The sequence below is a fragment of the Polypterus senegalus genome, chromosome 3, assembly GCF_016835505.1.
Source record: "Polypterus senegalus isolate Bchr_013 chromosome 3, ASM1683550v1, whole genome shotgun sequence".
Classification (NCBI taxonomy): Eukaryota; Metazoa; Chordata; class Cladistia; order Polypteriformes; family Polypteridae; genus Polypterus; species Polypterus senegalus.
The window spans coordinates 130,603,289-130,627,730 of record NC_053156.1 but is presented as its reverse complement, the minus strand read 5'-3'; the positions used below and the strand labels follow the sequence as shown (position 1 = coordinate 130,627,730).

Below are 24,442 nucleotides of genomic sequence, written 5' to 3'. Positions count from 1 at the left end.
CCACCTTCTCCTGGTATGCAAACTGCAGAGGGTCGAGGGCGTGGCAGACCTGTGGCATCAGGTGGTGAAGCAGCAGCCGCTCCATGGTCTTCATCACATATGATGTCAGTGCAACAGGCCTGAAGTCATTCAGCTCACCGGGACGTAATACATTTGGGAGAGGGGTGATACAAGATGTTTTCCAAAGCCTCAGGACTCTCCCATATTCCAGGCTCCGGTTGAAGATGTGCTGTAGAGGACTCCCCAGTTCCAGCGCACAGGCCTTCAGCAGTCATGGTGATACTCCATCTAGACCCACTGCTTTGCTGGCACGAAGTCTCCTCAGCTCTCTGCTCACCTGGGCTGCTGTAGTTGTAGGTGGGGATGTCTCTCCTATGTTGGTGTCAGCAGAAGGATTGGTGGAGGGTGCAGTACTCCAAGGTGAGAGTGGGTTAGGGTGGTCAAACCTGTTAAAGAAGTTGTTCATTTGGTTTGCTCTCTCCACGTCTCCCTCGATGGTGGCATCCCGCTTCGAGCTGCAGCCAGTGATGATCGTCATCTCATCCCACACTTCCTTCATGCTGTTATTCAGCAACTTCTGCTTCAGGTTTCTCCTGTACTGCTCCTTTGCCGCCCTGAGCTGGACTCAGAGTTCCTTCTGCAAACGCTTGCGCTCATGCTGATCACCGCCTTTAAAAGACCTTTTCTTCTGGTTCAAAAGGCCCTTGATGTCACTTGTAATCCATGGTTTGTTGTTCACATAGCAGCGTACTGTTCTTGCTGGAACTAAAATATCCATACAGAAGTTGACGTAGTCAGTAGTGCAGTCAACAACCTCCTCAATGTTCTCACTATGTGACCCCTGCAGGATATCCCAGTCCGTAGTTCCAAAGCAGTCTCTTAGAGCCTGCTTTGCCTCTGGGGGACCACTTCCTGAATGAGCGCGTGGTTGTAGGTAGCTCCTTCACTCTTGGTTTGAAGTGAGGCTGAAGCAGAACCAGGTTATGATCTGCTTTCCCAAGCGCAGGCAGCGGGGTGGCGCTGTATGCGTCTTTAACGTTTGCATACAGTAGGTCAATAATTCTATTTTACAGTGATCAATTAGCTAACTTTATGTGTACTGTACAATAAGAATGATGTCAAAAGTTGTTTAACTGGTGGTAGTCGGAGTTCCACAGGTGGGCGGCAGTGCTCGTGTGACGACACCACTGTTATGCAAACACTTGGCAGGCTTATAGATGACCTGCACAATCTGCCCTTTCCATTGCATTTCAAAAACATGCAAGAATTCGTCTAGCAAAGAAACAGTTGCAGCACAAATAAGAAGACACAGAGTCACCTGTCTTAATAACGCACGCGGCCACAGCCCTAGTGGAAAGATTTATTTCTTTTTGTTGCACCATGCTTACAAACTCCCGGCGGCGGACACAGCACAACGCAACTCCAAACAACTGCTGACATTAAACAATAGAATTTCGGTCACGAATCAGTAAGTATAACACTTCATTTGGGGTCAAGTTTAAGTTAATTAAACTACAATAGGCAGGCGATGGTCCTCTCGGATAAGGACGCGTAGGTATATATTTCTTGACTCGGCAAAGCCTTAAATTTGAGTAATTCATCAAATGAATTGTCCTGATTAATTCTGGATCTCTAAAACGCCTACAAACACCTTACAGTAACGACGCCTGATACAAACCAGTGCCAAGTCCTCCAGTTCAGCGCTCTATGGCTTGGGTGTGTGCAGTAGTCGGCTACTTGACCTGGCGAGCCAGGCTGGCGACAGTTTACTCGGATTTGCATATGCCTCATTTGCATGCACGTTGCCTTCCTCTTGCAGGGGAGAACTACCTGTCGTCCCGACTCCAGCAATCCAAACTGAGCTTCCGTGTAGAGCAGCTGGAGAGAGACGAAAAAACTAATCGGAGCTTCGCAGTTTCGAGGCCCTGGAGAAAAGTAATACATGTAAACAGTAAGTTATGCTTTTTATCCAAAGTATATTTTACATGGGATGAGTTATTAGAGAAAACTGAACTGACAGGATTCTGATTGTATTTGTGAGACTGACGCTTCTTCTTTTTCACCATGTTTGTGTCTCAGCGCTTTGAGTTTATGGCAGACTGTGACATTCCTGTGCGAAGCCTCTGAAACAGGGCGTTCGTCTTTAAGCTCAAGAATAGTAACTTGAAGTATCTGTAGTCATGTGTGTCCCGTAGGTTAATAATTGTCCGAATAATTATCAGAATGATCCATATTTTTGGTGTCTGTATTCTTTGAGACTGGGTGAAAGAAGTGCAGTGGCTAATGGACGGTAGGAGTAGAGCGTATTAAATATTAGTCAGTAGAGAAACGTCTAAAGTCCGACTTTTTGTCCTTCCATTTTATTTTGGCGGTGCAGTATTGTCACTACATTGTCAGCTCAGCACTTTCATGAATCCAAATAAAGTGGCAATTGTTTAATAGATGTTATTGTAATTATAGAGCGGATTTTACAACATGCGTCCCTTCACCATAAAAGTGATATTACAGTATATTTCTCTGTAATAGTAATAGCAATTTTGACACATAAACAGAGTACTCAGAAATTCTGACTTGCATGTTCGTCCAACATAGAAAACACCTCCACTCCACCACATTACCACTTCCTTGCACCATGGTAAATAAGACTACATTAACATACAGGACTTAAGTGTAATTAATAGAGAACAGAAATCAGAATACTTCATGACCATGTTTCTAAATGGGGAAAAAAAGAAAAACTACATTACCCTTTGGTCGTTAAAAACAAACACCTTGCTTATCAATACATGAATATGTAAATATATCTGAAATTATTTTTTTTAATATTTATTTAGAATTGTATTTTCTTGATCAAGCTCTTTCTTCCCGACTTTGAAGATGAAAATGAACCCAAAGGTTTGACATAGCTATCACCATAATAAGTACTGCTGCTTCCTCACAGATTTAACATATTGTTCTCCCTTTGTTAAGTCAGTGTGTTTGCATGCTCATTAATAACCCAGTTATTCACGGAAGCCTGGTTTCTAAAATGCCATGTTAACCCTTATTCTGGTTAGAGAAACTAATTTAACACATTTTGATTTCTGAGTGAGTAACGTGGTTATTTGGCAATGCAAACCCTTAACCAGTTTACTGTTCAGGATTTTGTAGTCTGTGCATGTCCGTTGCACTCTGTCAGTCTGGACATGTACTGTATTTGATTCACACACACTTTCAGCAGCCACAGGTAGACATTTTCACAAGATACATTTCCTGAGGCAAATGTTTGGGTGATCACATTATTCTTTCTTATGGTTGAAATAATCTGTCTCAATATTTCTGAAATTTCTAAATTTATGTTGATGAGCTGAATGTACAGTGCAAAGCTCAGAAGTACAATGTCAGGGAGCACTATTGTGGATAGCATGTTAAAAGTAATGTGCCTTACATAGTCTGATTACTTTTTAAAGTAACAAGTAAACTATCGCAATACTTATTTTATTGAAGTAAAAATGCCAGCGTGAAGGTGAAAAGCCCAAGTACCAGTTTGCTGCTCCTTTGTAGGACTCAGCCAAGCAGAAAAGAGCATGCTGTATGCAGCCCAGTAACAGAAACATACAGTATTAATAAAGTGTCAGTTTAGTTTTAATCCAGCTATTTGCTATAGATATGTTTTAACAATGTGACACAGCAGCCAATGACCATATTGTAAGTCATTGGTGGCTCAATTTGAGGATGTAAAAAGGAGATGGATGTTATTTACTTCACAGCACACAGTGAATAAAGTTATATAATGTTAGAGTGTTTTGCCAAAGGAGAACTCCAGAAGTGTACTTGTGAGTATAATCAAAGGTTTTTAAGAAGACGTTTTCTGCTTTAACCAGGATACTCCCCTTATGCCAGTTTTTTGTGTGCTTGTAAGCACACTCAATGTGTAACATGAAACGGTCCCTCTCTTTGCATGTGGAATAATGCCGGAAACTTTACAAAAATAGTGACTTTATCATATATGTGCACAGAGGAGGGATAAAGTAGAACAGTGTCACTTGCCTGTTTGCCCACTTTTTAAGTGTCACAAGGCTCTCTCTGTCTTTTACATGTGAAATCCAAGAATCTTCCATTCAGCAGTGAGTCTTCTTATCCTTGCCGTTCTGGCCTCAGTCTCTCTTCTGGCACAGACCCACTTTAAACAACACACCACTTTTGAACAACCTTGGACAATTTTGGACAATTCTATCTGGCATTTAATGCATCTCTTCATTACTTAAACTGACTGTTTTTTCAGGCATTTTCTAGTCTACCTGTCTTAAAGAGAAACTATAGTCTAGTTTAAACCTCTATTGAACATGGAACATGTTTTGCCAGCCATATATCTTTCCCATGCTCTACAGAGGATTAGGCATCATTGGTACCTGTTATGTCACATGTTTTCTAGCATCTAGGAGTACATGGTAGGGGATAATAAAAGAAAAAATGTATATAAACAATATATGTAAATGGCCATATACTGTATCTGTCCATTTGTAAACTTGTTTTTTTATTACAGGATTGTGGGGTCACAATCAGCATTAGACACAACTGGCACTGGACAAAATGCCAATTCACCCATTAGCAACCCTCACTAAAAACTCAGTCTCATTCATGCAGGGGGAATTTAGATAAAGCCTTCACAAACAAATGCTTATTACAGAAAGTGGCTGAGCCAAAGAAATGTGCCCTCTTATCTGTAGGAGGTGTAGGAGACAGCAGTGTGAATAAAACAAGAGGGACACTGGATAGCCTACCAATGCCGTAATGTCTATTACATGTATGACAGACTGTGTTGTTAAGAAAATAAACAATTTGTGGAAATAACACTGCTAAAATATAAGATGTAAAAGTCATTGTATTCGTTTTGATGTGAATATGAAAATGGAGGGGAACCTCACAGAAGGATCGGAGATAACATCTCTAGAAAGTAGTTTAACATATGCCAAGGTTTTGCCGCAACAACAGGAATAAGTACTGTAGGGTTGATAATGGATGGATGCATAATCAGGCATTTGATAGAGAGAAAGCTGGTGTTACACTATTTTATTTGTTTTAGTGGTCTAAAAGCACTAGTTACTGGAACTGGAGAACTTTTAAAAATTACAGCATTAGATGGGATCCCAAGGTGATTGAAACCACTGATAAGTAATGTGGTTGAACAGGTAGGTCAAAGCTGAGAATTTAATATTTAAAACTTCCATTGTCTGCTAATGCATTGTGAAATAGGTCTTTTAATATTAGAATCACGGTAATTTACTTAATATGGAGCAAAAGTGAAAGAGACTTAAGTTGGCAATGTTATGTATGAGATTCTGAATTGGGCAATTCTGTTTTTGTTCATGATATGCAACACAGGTAATTGTTCATATATGCATAGCTGTGCATCATCAGCAAAGAACAAGAAATCAGGCCAATGGATCAGGTATACATACAGTCATTAGGAATAAGTGGAATAGTAGAATAGGCATATAATAATATGGGATGCAATAAAAGAGAGGCTGTAGGCAATTGAATGAACTACCAAAGAAAATTAAATAAATGTGGCCACTAAAATAGGAGCACAACCTGGAGTGGCATACTTTAGCCAGATCAGCAAGATACATTGTTTACACTAGGTCATCAACATATAAGTGAGTGCGACAAGTGTTTTTATCATTGAGTGATATCTTGACATAAATATACAATATACCTGTAATAAATACATTTTAAAATTTTGTAAAATGAAGTATACATATCTGATAATACAGGTATTTCAAAATATCTTAAATGCAGATATAACAAGATCTCGAGAAGTAACTTTGTGCTTGTTTTAAGTTGCTTTTCGAGATATCTTCAACTGGGTTCCGGTGATATTTTCAGTTTTTAAAGTGGCTTCCTATGATGTTAAGGTAGAGTGTAATTTACTGGGAATATCTTGTAGTGTACAGGAGTTGATATTAACTTATGTCAAAATGTTTCTGAGATACATGTATCTCGAAATGCACAGGACATTATTTTAACATATTGTGTCTTGAAATGCAGTTCCGGCATCTTGAAATGTATTTGGAACATCTCAAAATGTTATGGAAGTTTTTCAAGAAAATGTAATCAAGTAGTTAGTTGTCTTGTCATATGTAGAGTACAGTGAAATTCTTGCTCTTCTTGTCTGACCAATGAAGCCACTCCCTGGCCTTGTAATAAATATAAAATGTATTCCAATATGGAACTTTAATTTGAATTAATAGAAAACCTGACATACTCTTAACAATCGTTTCTATTGTTTGAAACATTGTGAGAAAAAAACCTGAGAAAAACTCCTTTATAGATGTTGAACATACTTCAGTCAATGGCAGATATTTTCCCTGTTTAACATAGTTTCTATTTTTGTTGGTATCCACCATTTTTTTTTTTTACAAAAGTAGAGCCTGTTCCAGTAGTAACAGAATTATAATAGGAACTAGCAGAATACCCGCGCTTCGCAGCGGAGAAGTAGTGTGTTAAAGAAGGTACGAAAAAGAAAAGGAAAAATTTTAAAAATAACGTAACATGATTGTTAATGTAATTGTTTTGTCATTGATATGAGTGTTGTTCTCATATCTATCTATCTATCTATCTATCTATCTATCTATATATATATATATATATATATATCATATCTATCTATCTATCTATCTATCTATCTATCTATCTATCTATCTATCTATCTATATATATGTTGTTCTCATATCTATCTATCTATCTATCTATCTATCTATCTATCTATCTATCTATCTATCTATCTATATATATATATATATATATATAGCAGCAGGAGAAGTAGTGTGTTAAAGAAGTTATGAAAAGAAAAGGAAACATTTTAAAAATAATATAACATGATTGTCAAAGTAATTGTTTTGTGTATTTGGGCAGCGTCACAAAGTTTTTCGTCTAGCTGCATCAGAAAATGTACCACGACGTCTGACACGTCTCCTTTTTACTGTTTTCACACAGCTTGGATTGCTGCTGTCATATATACACACACACACACACACACACACACACATAAATATATATATATATATATATATATATATATATATATATATATACATATATATACACATACATATCTTCATATCTACATATCTATATACATATCTACATATACACACATATATATATATATACATACCTATCTACATCATATATACACACACATACATACATACACACACACAAATTATATATGTATGTATGTATGTATGTATGTATGTATGTGTGTGTGTGTGTGTGTATATATATATATATATATATATATATATAATGTAGATAGGGGTGTGTGTGTGTATGTATATATATATATATATATATATATATATATATATATATACACATACATACATATATATACACATACATATACTTGTGTGTATAGCTTTTATATATGTGTGTGTATAGCTTTGGTCACTGAGTGCAAAGAGAAATAATAAAATATAGTCTATAAGTTATTAAACAGTAAAACATTAACGTTTTAAGAAGTACAGGTACATTGAGCACTACTGGAGTGGTTGTGGGTAAACTACATTTTAAAGACTGTGTAACACAACAGGTAAGTAACTAACAGCAGCTAAAATATATATGGATCATCTCTCGGTAGTAGATCCCTTTTGAAAGGCGCTACACGACGGCTGTGGTATAGAAATTACATTTTCTATGTGAACGTTCAAATTTGTGCCTCTGGTAATGTGCCTTACCGGCATTTAAAGAAAATTAGTTTTGTGTCCTCTGCAGTGTTAAGCGAGAAAGGCTTTGGTTTGGGATAAAAGGAAAAAAGGTGTAAAGAAAGGAAAGTTGCCTTTTTCTTTTATATAGTATAGAGAGATGTGTTCGCTGGCGTTATGATCGCCTTTTGAGGACAGTCGCGTGGGTCTTGTGTAGACTGGTGAGACGTCCTCGCCATTAATCGGCTGTGATGGCACTGTCAGTCCTCTACTCGTGTGCGTGTCTTCATAATCCAGGGTGAGAACCTCATAATCGTATACGTGCAAAAGAAAGTGTGAATCGCCTTAATATTATTTTGCTGTGGTGTAGAAAAGGGGTCCCGTGTTTGCACTTGTCTGGGCTATAGCGCAGGGGAGGATGAAAAAATTAAAAGTGCTCACTTTGACTTAAGGCAGAAGCGCAGTCAGCGTCTCAAAGGCCGGCACAGCTATGCGTGCGCTGGCTGCTCGACTTTTGCAGGGCAGGAGACCCCAGTTTTGCAGACACGTTCATGATATCAAAAGTCTCAGCTCTTTGGAGGTCATTCATATATTATATATATCAAAATACCCGCTCGCAGCGGAGAAGTAGTGTGTTAAAGAAGTAATGAAAAAGAAAAGGAAACATTTTAATAATAACGTAACATGATTGACATTGTCATGAGTGTTGCTGTCATATATATGCCTGCCTAAATAAGTCACCCTCGCTTTGCTCTTACTTTATTTACCGTTCATTTAATCATGGCTAGTGGCGGAAAAATTATAAAATGGAAGGAGGATGGCTTTACCAAAACAATTATTGATGGCGAATCGATTATTCATAAAGCTTGAATTGGTGATCTGTTTTTCTGTGTTAACCTCATATTTTTTCATACTTCTTCTCAAACTAAGGTGGTGCGAGGGTAAAATGAATCGGGATGCGCTGATCAAAGTAATCGTGTGTACCAGGAAATCATGCATTGACAAAAGCTCCCTTTGCTTGTAATGCAAAGTGTGATTAAATGCATTATTTTTAAGCGCGTTATGGAGCACATGCATCGAAGCTTCTCAGCTGTGCTTGTGCTAAGAAAAGGAAAGATTTTAAAAATAACGTAACACGATTGTCAATGTAACCTTTTGTAAGTAGTGCCTGGAGGATTCAGTGTGGAGAAACTCTATAGAGACAGCGTGTGTATTAACTTGTGGATTTTTCTGTGAGTATTTGGTGGCAGTGTGATGAAGTTGCTTCGAAGACGGCGTTAGCGCGAGCTCAGCTCAGAGCCAAATGAGATGAATGGGAGGGAGATGATGACTGACTCCCCACCGCCTTAACTGTCAATCCCCACAAACACAGTCTCGGAATTTGCATAAGCACACCCCTTCACCTACAATTTTAACTTAGTTACAAAGTGATCAAAACTCGTTTATATCCTCGTCCTCTCATTAAACTTGTATCCCGCATTACCTGTGGGCATGTGAAACGCCAGCGGTAGCCTGTCTATGAACTTAATTTAAAGTTTAGGTTTACACCTTGCTTTCTTTCCGAGGTAGCAGCAGTCATGAATATGGTAGTATATGTCACTCGCTCGCTTCTTATTGTTTCGCTGCCTTCTCAATTATATAATGCATGTTTTCTTAAGCGCTTTTTGGAGGTCTTCCTGGTTTTCTACGCACTGCGTTGACAGTTCACGTGATTACGGAGGCGTGATGATGTCACATGAAACTCCCCCCACGTCATTCCAGCTCAACTCCATCACAGTTAATGGAGAAAAATACCTTCCAGTTATGACCATTAGGCGTAGAATTTCGAAATGAAACCTGCCCAACTTTTGTAAGTAAGCTGTAAGGAATGAGCCTGCCAAATTTCAGCCTTCTACCTACACGGGAAGTTGGAGAATTAGTGATGAGTCAGTGAGTGAGTGAGTGAGTGAGTGAGGGCTTTGCCTTTTATTAGTATAGATTACATTTATGTTGCATTATAAATTAACTTGCTTTTTCTATCTCAACACCAATTTCTTAAACAAGCATAATGCAACTAAAAATTGCTGTGAGCCAGAGTCTATCCATGCATTTTTATTTAATACATATACATATATACATATAAGTATATATATATTTGTTGTATATGTATGTGCCCATTGTTAGCTTTATCTTCAGAACTGGAGCTGTGATTTGTCCTAAGTGAAGAGTTGAAACACAAGATACATTTCTGATAGCTGGACATGCACAAGAGGTCTGTTTGAAATATCTTGAAATGCACAAGAAGTTATTTTGTAGTATCTGAAAATTTATTTGAGATCCCGTAAAGTCTATTTAAGATATCTCAAAGTGAATTTTTAAAATAAGATTGGAGAGATTGAGATGATTTAAAACAATCTTTATGTTAAGAAAAGATAAAATACAACCCCAATTCCAAAAAGGTTGCGTCACTGTGTAAATTAGAAAACATATAAAATGTTTAATCTGAGAAAATGTACAGTTTTAAGAAAATAATAAGGTCTTTTTGAATTTAATGACAGCAACACATCACAAAAAAGTTAGGACAGGGCCATGTTTACCACTATGTAGCCTCCTCTTTTGTTGTAATAACAGTCCATAAAAGTCTGGGAACTGAGGAGACCAGTTGCTGGACTTTTTGAAGAGGAATGTTGCCCCATTTTTGTCTGATACAGGAATCTAGCTGCTCAAGAATCCTGGGTCGTCTTTGTCATATTTTCCGTTTCATGATGTGCAATTGGTGAAATGTCTGGACTGCAGGCAGGCCAGTTCAGCACCCAGATTCTCCTACTATGAAGCTTTGCTGTTGTAATAGATGCAGTATGCGGTTTAGCTTTGTCTTTCTGAAATATGCAAGGCATCATCTGGACGGGAGCATATGTTGCTCTAACACCAGTATATACCTTTAAACATTGATGGTACCTTTCCAGACGTGCAAGCTGGCAATTCCATAGGCACTTATGTATCACCATACTGTCAAAGAAGCAGGTTTTTGAACTGAGTGATCACAAGCCAGGTGGTTCCTCTTCTTCATCCATTTTTTCCAAAAAGAATTTCAAATTTCGATTAAGCTGACCACAGAACAGTTTTCCACTTTGCCTTATTCCATTTTGAATGAGCTTTGCTCCAGAGAAGACACCTGCCTTTCTGGATCATGTTTACATATGGCTTCTTGTTTGAATGATCGAGCTTTAACCTGCATTTGTGGATGACATTGTGGACTGTGTTCATAGACATTGATTTATGGAAGTGTTCCTGAGCCCATGCTGTGATTTCCATGACAGGATTGTGCCTGTTTTTAATGCAGTGCTGCCTGAGTGCCTGAAGATCACAGGCATCCAATATTGACTTTCGGTCTTGTGCTTTGCACACAGATATTTCTCCAGATTCTCTAAATCTTTTGATGATTATTATTAACTATAGATAATCAGATATTCAGTCTTCAAAATTTTACATTAAGGAACATTATTATGAAATTGTTCCACAATTTGTAGACATAGTTTTTTTCAGATTGGTGAATGTCTGCCCAACTTCACTTCTAATAGACTCTGCCTCTCTAAGATGCTCTTTTTATACCCAGTCATGTTACTGACCTGTTGCCATTTAACCTAATTGGTTGCAAAATATTCTTCCAGCTGTTTCTTTTTAGTACCACTTACTTTGCAAGCCTTTTGTTGCTGCCGTCCCAATATTTTAGAGATACGCTGCTGCCTTCAAATTCAAAATTAGCTAATATTTTTCATGAAATATTAAAATGTCTCACTTTCAACATTTGATGTGTTTTTCTATGTTCTGTTGTGGATAAAATAAGGGTTTATGAGAACTGCAAATCATTGCATTCTGTTTTTATTTATTTATTTTCCACAGCATCCCAACTTTTCTGGAATTGGGGGTGTCTATGTGCTCTGTAATGCCATGTGTTATTTTCAATATGCAGATATTCTTCCTCAAAAAATAAAAAGGAAAGTGTATTTTGAGCTCCAGTTGAATAGAGATAGTTAGAAAAAAAAAACTGGTCAATCTTTTACCGTTCATTCTGACATGGGCACTCATTGCAAAATCTAAATTGTCTATAAGTAAATCAGTTGAACTTTCAGATTTAATTTTATATAAACACTAGCTGTTCTGCCCAGCTTCATCTGGAAGAGCAATAATGTATACATTACAAGCTTAACATAAATAAAAAGTACACCATACACTTATGACCTACTCTGTTCTTGCTCACTTTGAAGATTTATTTCTTTCTGATAACATTTTATATGCATAAGTATAAATGGGAATATGGATTTCTTTATGTTGGTTATATTTCTATGCAGTTATGTTTGTTGTATAATGTTCCTGATCATAGTGTTTATTTAATTTATGGTGCCACAACAATATTTTGTTTTGCATATGGGTTCCACCATGATATCATTCCCATTACCGGTACACTGCTCTTGGTTGCCAAGTAATGTGGTTTTGGAAGGGACAGTGTCTTGCGTCATCAGCAGAGCCTCTTAAGTTCATATATAATAATTTATTCATGTCTGTGATTCGGATAGAAATCTCAAACAAAAGTAGCGCGAATTACTGTCTTGAAGTTTGGTTTGTGAACTTTCAAGTTTTCCCTCGGACTTTTCAATTTTGAATTGTGATTATACTTTGGTGCTGTTGGCTTCACGGTTTTGACTTGTTTCTGGTTTTGACTGCATTTCACCTCGTGGTTCTCGTCCAGCCTTTGGGCAGAATGCATCAAGGCAGAAGGAAATGTGTTTTATTGGTATTATTTTGCATATAATGATTATGAGCTTATTAAGCCCCTGCAAATTTTTACTATGGAATTAACTGCAAGATTTAGATAAACGGAAGTAATTTCTGCAAAAAAAAACAATTTATAGAGCAGTAATAATAATTACTTCAATAGTTCAGTAGTAATATTGAAATATTATTGACCATGTAGAATGTGCCACAGTTGTAATGTACAATTCAATTATTGAGAGACAAATGATGGTTGAGCAACACACATTCCTCCCTGATCTGTGCTCCCAGCGGATGTCCAAAAAGTGTCCACCCCTTCTCACTTCCACTGTATCAAAACACTTTTGCTACTCCAACTCATGTATGGATCTCATCACAGATGGGTCATTTGTTTACTCATTATTTGCACTGGACAGAAATTGAATATGACTTTTTTTGTTCCAAGTGAGTTGAAAAGAAAACACTGTACCTGCGGTCTTAGGTAAGATCCCACTTTGTTTGGTAGAGAGGTTTGTGTCTGTTGATGATAGCTTTCCATCAGTCCCACCACACTCCTGGTACCTAAACTGTATTCTACACCCTGTATTGCTACTGGTGTTTGGGTTGCTATCCTTCAATGACATTCAGCCTATATTTTTAAGTTGGGCCAACAGCAATGAATATGAAACATTTCATGAAAATAGGTTCAGTTGTTTTTGTGTTATTGACAATTAGGAATAAAAATAGCTTATGATTCTATTTATATACAGTAGATGATAACTTTTCACTTTTGTATAGCACTATTTATGTATTATATTGTGTAATAAGCATAAATGTTATACTGATTCAAAATGATAATGGATCATGTAGAAAGGTCTGGAGCAGCACAGAAATACAGCTGTGAGTTCAAATACTGGCCTAGGTACTACTTGTGTTCATTTTGCATATTCTTCCCGTGTCTTCATTTGATTTCGTCTGAAGCTCTAGTGTCCTTCTGCCCCTATTTTGGGTAGATCAACTTTGAAATTGGTGCCCTAGTCAGTGCTGTCACTCTATAGCTTCAGAGTCCCTGGTTTGAACCCTGGCTTGGTCACAGCTCGTGGATTTTGTATGTTTTTCCAATGTCTGAATGGGTTTTATTTGTGCTTTCTGTTTTTCAACTCAAAAAATACTTCTGTACTTCTGACTGTGGATGTTGAAACAAGTAGACAAGAATTAATTTTTGCCCTGTGCCAAAGGGTAGGCTTCAACCATCTGTATCTCAGTAATCAAATAAGTTAATTAAAAATTAATGAATGGAAAAGCCTAGTTTTTTTAATTTTCTTTAAGAGCAAATTTGTATTTTTAAAAATACTTTTGAATATTGAACTTATAAAGTATAGGTTTACTTTTATTTAAAATGCTTGAATAGGTGTGTCTGTATGCAGTATTTTGATGTTATTTGTGTATTATATTTTGTAGCTGATTTCTGTTTCTTTTCTTTTCAGTTTAAGTGTAACAATTGTTTGTGACAATGGCATTTAATTCAGGTAAGGCAACCAATGCTACATTTCCCTGTACTACGATATTAGAATTAAGTAGTGATTTTTCTGCAAAGAATTCAGTACTGTCTGTCACACTAAGAGAATCTGAGAAATGCATACAGTGGGTTCATGTAAGTGAAGTAGTGGTGCAGCATGCAGGAACAACAATAAGTGCATTTTTGAAGTTGATGATGAATTAGAGGTGTAGACATCCAAACTAGGTATTTCCTAGGCTATGGTTTGATGGAGCACAAATAATAATCATTGTTTAGGTTTTTTTTTCTTTTTCAGATGACTGTCCATTAGTATAAATTAAGCCATTCTTAAAGGTTTTACATTTCCATATTAGGTAATGTAACAATCTAAAGTTCTTCATAAGATTATGATTTTTCTTTCCTAATTATTTTTATTTGCCTTCTACTCAAGATGCTTTTGACAAGTCATGAACAATTTTGTTACATTAAATTGATTTGGATTAATTTTTGCAAGAATTTTTAGAAAAGGTTGGGAGCTAAATTTTACTTTCCCTGGCATTTTGAAACATCGGGTACACATGTTCACTATGCCAGTCTTTTGTTTGTAACACGTATAATTTGAGAATGGAATGAGCTAGTACAACTAAATTGTAAAGAAAGTTTCTTGGATTCTTTTGTAATCCTCTAGCTTGCTGCACTGGGTATACAGTATATGAGACTTGACCCTACAATAGTCTTATTATTTTCCCTTCCCAATTTTATCACATTGTCCCAGTAGGTGGTCCCTGGTCTTCCTCATCCCTTACATCCTTCTGGCCTTGCCCCCATATCCCGCTTTTCTAATATGTCCTCTTGCATCCTCATTACGTGTCTAATACCAATTTAGTTGCTGCTGTTTAACAGTCCTCGCTTATAATTCTTCTTCCACCTTTGCCATAATTCTTTCATTCCACCATCTATCTCCCCTTCTCATGACAATCACTTTCCTGAAGTACTACCATATCATGCTGACTGATCCTATACCTATGAATCCTTGCATCCTATACCTAATATTATCCATCATTTACACATTTTTATGTATACAACAATGCTGGCCTGCAGACTTGTATAGCAGAATTGTAGGTTTTGTAGAGACCTTGCAGAGACCTCTTTTAATACCAATATCTAATGTATAATTTAAAAAAAAATTCTAATGTGCCTTGCTAATCTCGTCTGCTCTGCCAATATATTACACTATTAAATATTGCCTTCTGTTCAGACTCCCTGTCTCTACACTTTACTGTTATTTCCCCTACTTCATCCTCTCCCTTGGCTACTAACAAAATATTACATTAATCCACATAGTTACCATTGTTGTAACTTTTCTAGCTGTCTGCTTTCTGGACCCTGTCATCTACAAAGAGAATTTTCTGCAGTTTTTCCCAATTTCCTATGCTTATTCTTTGGTCCACATTTTTCATTTTTGTATGTATTTCATTCATAAAAGTAATAAATATAAGTGGACTCAAGCTATCCCAGTGCTTGAGTTCTTTATCCATTGGAAAGGGAATTTAAACTTGATGTTTATTCTCTTTGTTCCTCTGTCTACTTCTGCAAAATTAAGAAAGAACTCTTTCATACATAACCACATTCAATTTATGCCCATTTCTATCCTCTTGTTTCTCAACTCAGCAGTTCATCCAACATCTCTGCTGATCTTTCCTCATATTCAATTTTCTCCATGTCTCACATTTTTTATATCTATTCTATCATATCTGTTATATGTTTCCCTTGTTACTCTGAAAAACCTGGTGTCTGCAGTTAATAAATTATTATCAGTTGACATTTTGACTCCTGTTATTACTTTTACATTATAAGCTGTGTATCATAGAATTTCTGGGTAGATGATCCAGTCGGTTATGCTCCTTACATATCCCACAGCTTCAGATATTATTTGTTTAATCTTCTAATGAGGTTAAAGCATGTATTGACAATTAGTAGGTTATTATCTACGCACATTAGTTATTGTGATTTGGTTTGTGGGTCTTCTCTCCAGCATATATACCAGTAAAGCCAAGTGCTGACCTTTAGCCTTCCCCAACACTAATTTGATTCTGTTTACAGAAGAGATCACTACTCTTTCAAGATCTGCATAGAAGGAGTCTTCTTCTAGTATATATGAGTCATCTGTTGGGATGTATAATTGCACAGTAGTTAAATCCTTCAAATCAACTACTAAAATCTAGACATACAGTAAACCCCACCCCCTCCTAAGCTTTTCTTCCCATTGCTACATTGGAACAGCCCAAAATATATTTTTTAATAAATTTCTTGTCCTCCAGCCTTTTTATTCTTAGTTTTGCTTATCCCTAAGACACTAGTACTGTATTTTATCATTTCATCTACAAACTCTACCTCATTTGAATTTAAAGTTCTTGTGTTCCATGCAGCAAATCATTTGTTTTTTTCAGACAGGGTCATCTCCTTTGAATCAATCCATTTCCAATGCATGCATGTTGACTCTGAATCATGTATTCTCCAGGTGGATGATTAGCCCAACGTTAATTACCTCTAGACAACTAGCCTCCAGATAATTATAAGTCTTAGAGGGACATACAGTAGGTGGCCAGGCTATACCCCCAACTACTGGATCCCTGTTGGTCTACGGGTCCTTCTTTTGAAAAGGACACTTCTTTAAAGGGGATGCTCCATCAGCCACGTAGGAACATGTCATTTAGCTTTAGTGTCCATTAGCAACCTTCAATATATTAATAAAAAACAATGTTACAAGACCACTGGGGCATCACTGGTTCTAGCCAATGTGACAGAAACTAAGATTACCCTGCTTGACTGAATTTTCTTAGTGCAGTCTGGGTTGCTAAGTCATATCCAAGTGTGCACTAATGTTACTGTACCTTGTTGTGCTTGGATTCTCCCTGGCTCAACAACATTATAAAATGCTCCAATCTCAAAGTCGGGGAGCATTTCCCCCACTACAGTCTAGGGACACCATGCACCCTTAAGCTGGCACTGAGTGCAGTTTTTATTGTTTTAATTTTGGGCTTATAACACATACTAGTACCATTTTGACTTACTAATGGCACTTTGAGCCACACCACTTATTTGTGAATGGTTACTATAAAATAAATAAACTAACAAATGAGTGGTCAGACTCTAGTGTGAAAATATTGTTTAGTATTTGTCATACACACCCATGTCTTCTACTCATCAATGACTTGTCTTTTTAGAAATAAGAACTCATTTGCCTTGCCCTTATTTAAAGAGTATCAAGAAAGACCAAAGAGTATTGTGCCACTCTTTGGGCCAAAGATGTTTTTTGTTTCGAATTAACGAGGGGAATTTGCACATACAATAAAATTCAGTGTATTATTAAGAGTACTGCTATCACTTATGTTTACAACACACAACTTATTATTTTTTAGGTGCATTTACTCAAAGGAGCATCCCAGTTGAGACTGATGAGGCATTTTCTGACGTTTATGCAAGATACAAAGAGGAAAATAAGATAACAGTAGCCAATCAAAACCAGAAAGTAAGCACTGGACTAAATGCTACTCAAAGAGAACTTTGTAGATATAACGGGCCAGACACACTGGATGAGAAATATCAAATTGCACAGAAACCACTTCTCTTTAACATTGTATGTAGTCAGGAACAAGCATCTTGGAATGCCACTGGTAATCGCAAGTCTTCCTCACAACCACATTCCCTGGATCAAGTTCAGCTTTCAACTGGAGCAAATTGTCCCGAGCAGTATGTTGCTGCATCTTTTACTGGCTATACTTCTGCAGGTAAATTTATTTCTCAGCAAATGGCAGAAAATTCTCTTGTTGGTTCTGCTTTGTACCAGCCTCCAAGCAATAGACCTCCTCTGGAACTGCCAAGTAAAGATACAGGATATGGCTCCCAAGCTCAACAAGGCGAGAGTAGTCCCCAGCTGGATCCTCCATTGCCCTTGATGTCATTCGCCAGTTGTCAAAATGATGTTCATTGCCATAACCCTCCCAATGGCCCATTGGACTTTGGATTTAATAAAGGCTCCATTCCATGTAAGTTACAAAGTACAACCTCAAAAAGGTTATTTTATCATTTAATTGTATGGATTGTAACATGACAACTAACATAGGGTGCCAATAGGGAAAATTAGGTGGAAAACTGTTAAAACATAGCTTGATGACAAAAGGAATAAAAAAGTAGGTGTTTTTATGTAGTTTTAAGCCAGCAAATCATTTAGATTTAGGAGAGGCAGATTTCACATTTTGTCCCTGGAAGGCCTCAGCAGCTGATGTGAAAGAATAATTTTAGGCTAATATAGCATTAGCTGAAGTATAATAAATGACGCAAGCTTTTCTCCTGCCTGAATATTGACTAAAAGGTTTTATCAGATTTGTCCTTTTAGAGTTTATTTCTTTAATTTAGATGTCAATTTCAAACACACTATAGGAATAATTACCAATGTATTAATCAAAGGTGAATTCTTGGTTTTCTTGTCTTGATTAGACTACTTGATTCTTTGTGTTTGTACTCAAGAAATATTATAACAAACAACAACAAACTTCCTCAAACACACACAAGTAATTCATAAATGAAGGGGAAAAAAAAACTTCTGACATGGCTGATAAGAGGGCAGCTATAGTGAAGCATTATAATTATTGCTTTTGGTAAAATGGAGCCCCAGTAGCATTTCTTGACACACTTCTGCAGAATAATTCTTTGGCTGAAAATCCTCGGTGTTAGTATGTTAAAGAGGATTTGCAGCATTGTTTATAATGGCACTAATGGTATGTTTTCATTCTGTCCTTCATTACTGCCTCCAAGGGATCCAGACTGTGTCCCATAACTGAACCTGCCCTTTTAATTTGCTTACAGAATACTAGAGCATAGACAATTCTACTGGCCATCACAGACATAAGACACATCTAAAGGATGTCACTAGCCATGTTTAAAGAAAGCACAGTGTCCCTCCCAGAAAGAAAGAAAAAATTGCAAATAAATAACATAAAAATCTGAAATGTCAACTTTTTTGAGTAATAATTTGTTGCTACTTTGTTAAACCATGTATGACAGCCACATTGCTATAATTGCCATGCTACAGTGAAGAGTGTAAATTGGCAGCAATGACATGTTTAATTTGTGTTGCACATAACTTTTTAATTTGCATGTTATTGTCATGGACCACACTGATCTGTGACAGATGCCTCCTAAAATAGCTTTTTACCTTTCTCCAGACTTGCGCTCCACTTTATTCAGCTTGATATTTTACTTAATTTTGTAAAATTTATTTTTGACAGACTTAATAGTGTTGTGGTACTTTAGAGTGAGCAAAAGGGGATTTATTTTCATATATTAATTTTAAGCAGATGATCTACTAATTTCCCACACAGGTTGTATATATCAACAAATTGTGTGGCTTGATATGATAATATACACTTGTTTCCGAGCCAATTTAGGGTTACAATTACAAAGATTAATATTTTTTAAATATGTTTTTCTGTTTGGTTTAAAATGTTACAGCTTTTTGAGGTTTTATATATGCACTAAGTTTTATAGACCTCTGAGAAATCGAAATGTAAGTTGAAAATCTGAAACAAAAAATGTGAAACAGTGATTGGTGTCCAATAACTCCCCAGATGTCTGAGAAAACAAAATACATACACTCAGGTGTTTAAAACATCCAAACCAGGAATTTGATTACTTGCGGAGTGGTTTTAAAGTCATCCTACAGGCCCTGACCCACTCTGTGACTGGAGTTCAAAATCCTTGTATTTAACAAATATGTTACATGCCAAATATTTGAGATGGTGTGCCTAGACTTTCAAAAGCATTGCTACAGACTGAAAAGTAAACTGCAGTTTAACAATCACAATTCTAGTATACAAGGTACTAGAATTAGTGGGATGGCATTTACTGAGAATACTTTAAAAAATAATTGGCAAATATTTGGACAGATGTTAATAGTGGGTTAAGCATTTAGAAAGGTTCTAGACATGGTTCCTCAGTATGAAAACAAGTACTTTCTTAAAAGGATATTGTACCATAAATAAAACAAATTCTATTATGTTCCTTTAGGATCTTCAAAAAAGCTAAATAAAAATGTGAGTTCTGTATTTTATTAAGTTGCTGTCACCAAGCTATGTTAAAAGCATTGTGGACAGTGAAAAACAACTAAGTTTATATTGTATTAAACAATCGTAGGTAATTCTGCCTTTTCAGGCTTTAAAGGATTAAAGTGAATACAATAGATGCTTCCAGTTTGGGGCTTCACAACAGTGCAGTGGTAATGCTGCTTAATAGATAAATGTTTAAAGATAATGTTTATGCATAGATTTCATTGCATTTTCAAAATTTATATGTTTATGTTATATGGGGCTGCATGGCAAGATAATGAATATGCTGTCACCTTCACTGTAAGATACCTGTTTATCTGGCAGCATAAATAGCCAGAATTGAGTGACTTTTTCCTGTAGTCTGAATGGAGCTTTAGTAACCTGTAGCAACAAACTATTGTCAAACGCAGCTGGTATGGACTCTTCATTTCAACTATTGCAACTTTTCTGTAGTGTTGCTGCAGGATTACTTTAGAATGAGAGGTACAGTTGCCCCTATGTTCCATAACAGATGGCACCCATGCCTATATGGGTGTGTGTATAAATGGGCTCTGTGAGGAACTAGCACCATATGCACTGCACTTTGCTCTGATACTGCTGGGATGGGCTCCACCTTTTTGCAGTTGAATACCTTGATTAAGCTGGTTGCTTGTCTGGAAAATTAATGGCTGTATCTTGTTATTTTTGAGTAGACTGTGCTTTCAAAATGGCATAGTAGATAAAGAGTAATTTTTAGTTTCATTAAATGATCTTCAGGTGGTTTTGAATACAGACAAACATTCTAAAGGAAGAATTCAATGTTTTATGCTGGAATATTTGAATTAAGTGTTGAACTTGTTGAACAATGTTATTCAGATTTCGAAGTCTATGTGTTTGCTTGCAAACACAAGTAGTTATAATATTTAAAACAGTGCACAGAATTAAAATGGCATGAATTTCTTAAATACTCTGTAAAATACCACCATTAAATATAAATGAAATGTTATTTTTAAAAATGTGTTCAGTTTTCCTTGTGCATGTGAAGTACATAAATATGTTATGTTTTCAAAAAAAAAATTTTTATACATTGCATATATTATGTATATTTTACTGATCTATCATCTTAAGCTACAGGGACCCTAGTGAAACTTGCCTTTTGCTTTGTTTTGCCAAGTCTGTCATTGTGGAGTCTTCAGACAAAATCGCTTCAACCCTTGCCTCTTGTGTGAAGAAGAGAAAAGAAATCGGTGTAACATGCATCATGTAAAAGAGCAGGGCATCAACATAGCAAATATGGCTGACCGGTAAGTTAAACTTAAGCAAAACTTGATGTACAGATGATGGGATGAAAAGTATCACGGCGGAAGAAAGATGATTGTTATCCTTCGTCTTTCCTATTTAGATGCTGATTACCCTTGAGCAACTGCAAAGGAGTTTCTGCTGGCTGGTTCAAAAGTTTTTTTGTAGTCCAGTTGTTTTTGAAGTTTATGGATTAAAATGTTGGAAACATGGATTGTTTGAGACAAAACAAATTGTGTTCCTTTAAAAATTTTGATAATAAAATACTTTCACTTATAGCATTTTACAGGCTTCTCTTCCAAAAAGAACCAGTCTTCACTATCACTTCATTTTCAAATTAACAACATTAGGCACATACATTGATAACATTTTTATTTGCTTAGTTCCACCAACTGTTGGCTGATTTATAATTGGACATACATCTTGATAGACAGCTGTGAATAATGCTTGTAATCTTTGGTTTATTTTTCTTTTTAGCTTACCTGCTAGATATAATGACCAGCGCATTCAGCATACCATTCATGACGAGAATATTCATGTTCCTTCTAACCACAATGAAAGATTCCATGCTCCTGCAGTCATGTCCCAGGTTAGATTCATGTCATCTCCTCACCGTCCATGGGGCGGCCAACAAGAAAACCAAGGCACTCTAAAGACAATTAACCTGCCAGAGGAATGCAGTAAGTGAAATTATTGTGGGCGGACACCTGGAAATTATCCGTCTTTCATACCTTATATTTATTTTCTGGAAGATCGATGGTGTACCAATAGTGAAAGTTTCTGTTAGTTTGTTTTAGGGCAGAGGTCAATGAAGTGGCACGCATTACAGAATGAGTGTGTCACCTGCTATAATTTTAACTGATTTAGCTGATGCAGAAAGGCGGTAGGACAGCAAGTAAAAATTATGCAATAGTTATTATAGGGCTCATAGAGTCATTGTCATGTGAACAGTGAAATTCTGACTTCATGTGCTGATTGTCCTGCAACACATTGACACTCTCCAGCACCATGATTAGTATTCATAACAACCTTACCTTGAAACCTCTGTCTTCCTTAACTGAAAAATATCAGAACACGGTTTACATCATTATGAGATATGTTTATCAAATATGTCATATAAGAGCAGTCATTCAGGTAGAAGGTTTTGGTGATGGTGGGGATGCACAATTAATGTTTCACATAAAAGGTTTTGGCTTTGGCTTTTTTGGCTGAATGTACATCAGCTGACTTTGATCAAGAAATTATCATGTTATGTTGTACTACCTCACTGATGTAAACACTGAAACCCGGTCTGCACTCAGTTACTTCTTCTGTAATGCTAGAGTCCTTAATCATAATATAGTTGGGGAAACACAATCAACCTCCACTTCCAAATACTATAAAATGTTGATTCACATGAATTTAATTTAAAAAAATCTGTCTTTTTGATGATTATTTCAGACACTTCACATTTTTAATTGTATAACAAGTGATACTTGCAAATAATGAACTTGTACGGTACAAAGTTAATGACAAAATGGAATTAATGTAAGCAGTAATGAATTAGGGCAAGGTTCACTCTCTGATTTCATAAAACAGTATTCATAAGCCCTTGACCTTGTTAGAAAGAAAGAATGTTTGCTTGTTGTTTCTGTAGCTTTATCGTTAAAACTAAACAAAAAAAAAACCTCAAAAAACTTTGAATTAGTTTGATCTACTTTTGGTGCCTGACATGCAAGTCTAGTCTCATCATTTTTTTTCACTATGACTGCTCTGTACTTCAGATGTTACCTGTGGCATATTAGAAACTCTGAAAGATACCAGTATTTATAAATACCTTGTATTTGACAATTTTAAATCAATATTATTATTATTATTTCAAACACAGCATTAATAGCCAAGGTGTACCCAATGAATCCTTTATTCGACTCAATGAAAATTAGAAATGTATCTCTATATAACTTCTTATAACATTCTAATCATTGATTTGTTTTTTAATTTGCATTTGCCACAGCCTTGCTTAAGACAAACAACTCTGCATAATGTTCCATGTATGTTATCTATGATGTATTTTACAGTTCAGATCATACTGTATTTCATTTTAATTGAAAATTTTTTTTATTTCAGGAAAGGTTTTTGTAACCTATTCTGTCGATACAATTCATGAAATCAAAACTTTTGTGAATTTTCTCAGAGTTAATGGCTTTCAGACAGCAGTAAGTACAGCATAGTGTAAATTTCAGCTCTACATTCTAAAATATTGTGAAAAAACAACTTTGAGTGTTGCAAAGAAAGACCAATTTAAGATGTTACTTAAAATCTGCAATTATTTAAAGTGTTATCAGTTTGTGACTGTGGTTACCATTCACTGGCTAAACAAGTATTTTGCAAGAACCAGTCAGAGGTTTTAGATACATTCTTATAGAAACCAGAATTATTTAAAAATCCAAATATTTTATTAATGGTAGCACTTGATTTATGTAGACACACAGGAATTGTAACAGTGGGAAACATCAAAAACAATAAAATGAGCAGGCATGTGTTTGAAATGGACTTGATAGACAAAGTTACTAATGGAATGCATAGAATCGTTCTAGTCAGTTTGCAGAATTTTACTGTCTCTCCTGTAATTTTCTCAAAGAGGAGCTTGATGTATTATTGAGTCACAAGTATGATCTTGTGGCAGTTTTTACAACTTACATATTTACATTGAAACTATTTAATTTGTTTATATTGTAGTGTTTCCAGTGCTGTATTATCAGAACTCTTTATTTTCTGATATTTTATAAATGAAGGATTTAATCATGTGATTTGTGCATAGAAGTATAAGTAAATGATACTAGAAATGTTTTCTCCTTTTCTTTGTTTTATTTTGTTTGTTTAAGAGATCTTTGCAAATGATGATCCCATATACTGTAGCTGTTCCACATGGTTTGTTCCGGTTGTGTGTCAACTGGCTACCAGGCTAATAAACAATTTCACAAGGTTTTGCTCCAGGGATGTGTTCTAGTATCGCTTTTTGAGGCCAAGTTTAATATTGTTTTGTTAAACCTTATACAGAACTACTATAGGAGTCTTATTTTTAAACAATTCTTTTTCTGGTGCCCACCCCTTAGACTACTTTACCATGGCTAGCCAAACCAGAAGTGTAACACTGCCAT

General features: G+C 36.1%; 1 protein-coding gene across 1 annotated transcript in view; it reads left to right on the top strand.

Annotated features, from left to right (window-relative positions):
* The first annotated feature begins 1,296 nt into the window (after positions 1-1,296).
* The window catches only part of traf3ip2a (TRAF3 interacting protein 2a), a 45,536-nt gene continuing 22,390 nt past the window's right edge, over positions 1,297-24,442 (top strand). Inside the window, exons 1-7 of the mRNA XM_039747941.1 lie at positions 1,297-1,468; positions 1,820-1,951; positions 13,907-13,948; positions 17,340-17,966; positions 21,178-21,307; positions 21,780-21,982; positions 23,409-23,497. Coding sequence (XP_039603875.1) covers positions 13,933-13,948; positions 17,340-17,966; positions 21,178-21,307; positions 21,780-21,982; positions 23,409-23,497 — 1,065 coding nt within the window. The 5' untranslated portion in view covers positions 1,297-1,468; positions 1,820-1,951; positions 13,907-13,932. The remainder of the gene's footprint in view (positions 1,469-1,819; positions 1,952-13,906; positions 13,949-17,339; positions 17,967-21,177; positions 21,308-21,779; positions 21,983-23,408; positions 23,498-24,442) is intronic.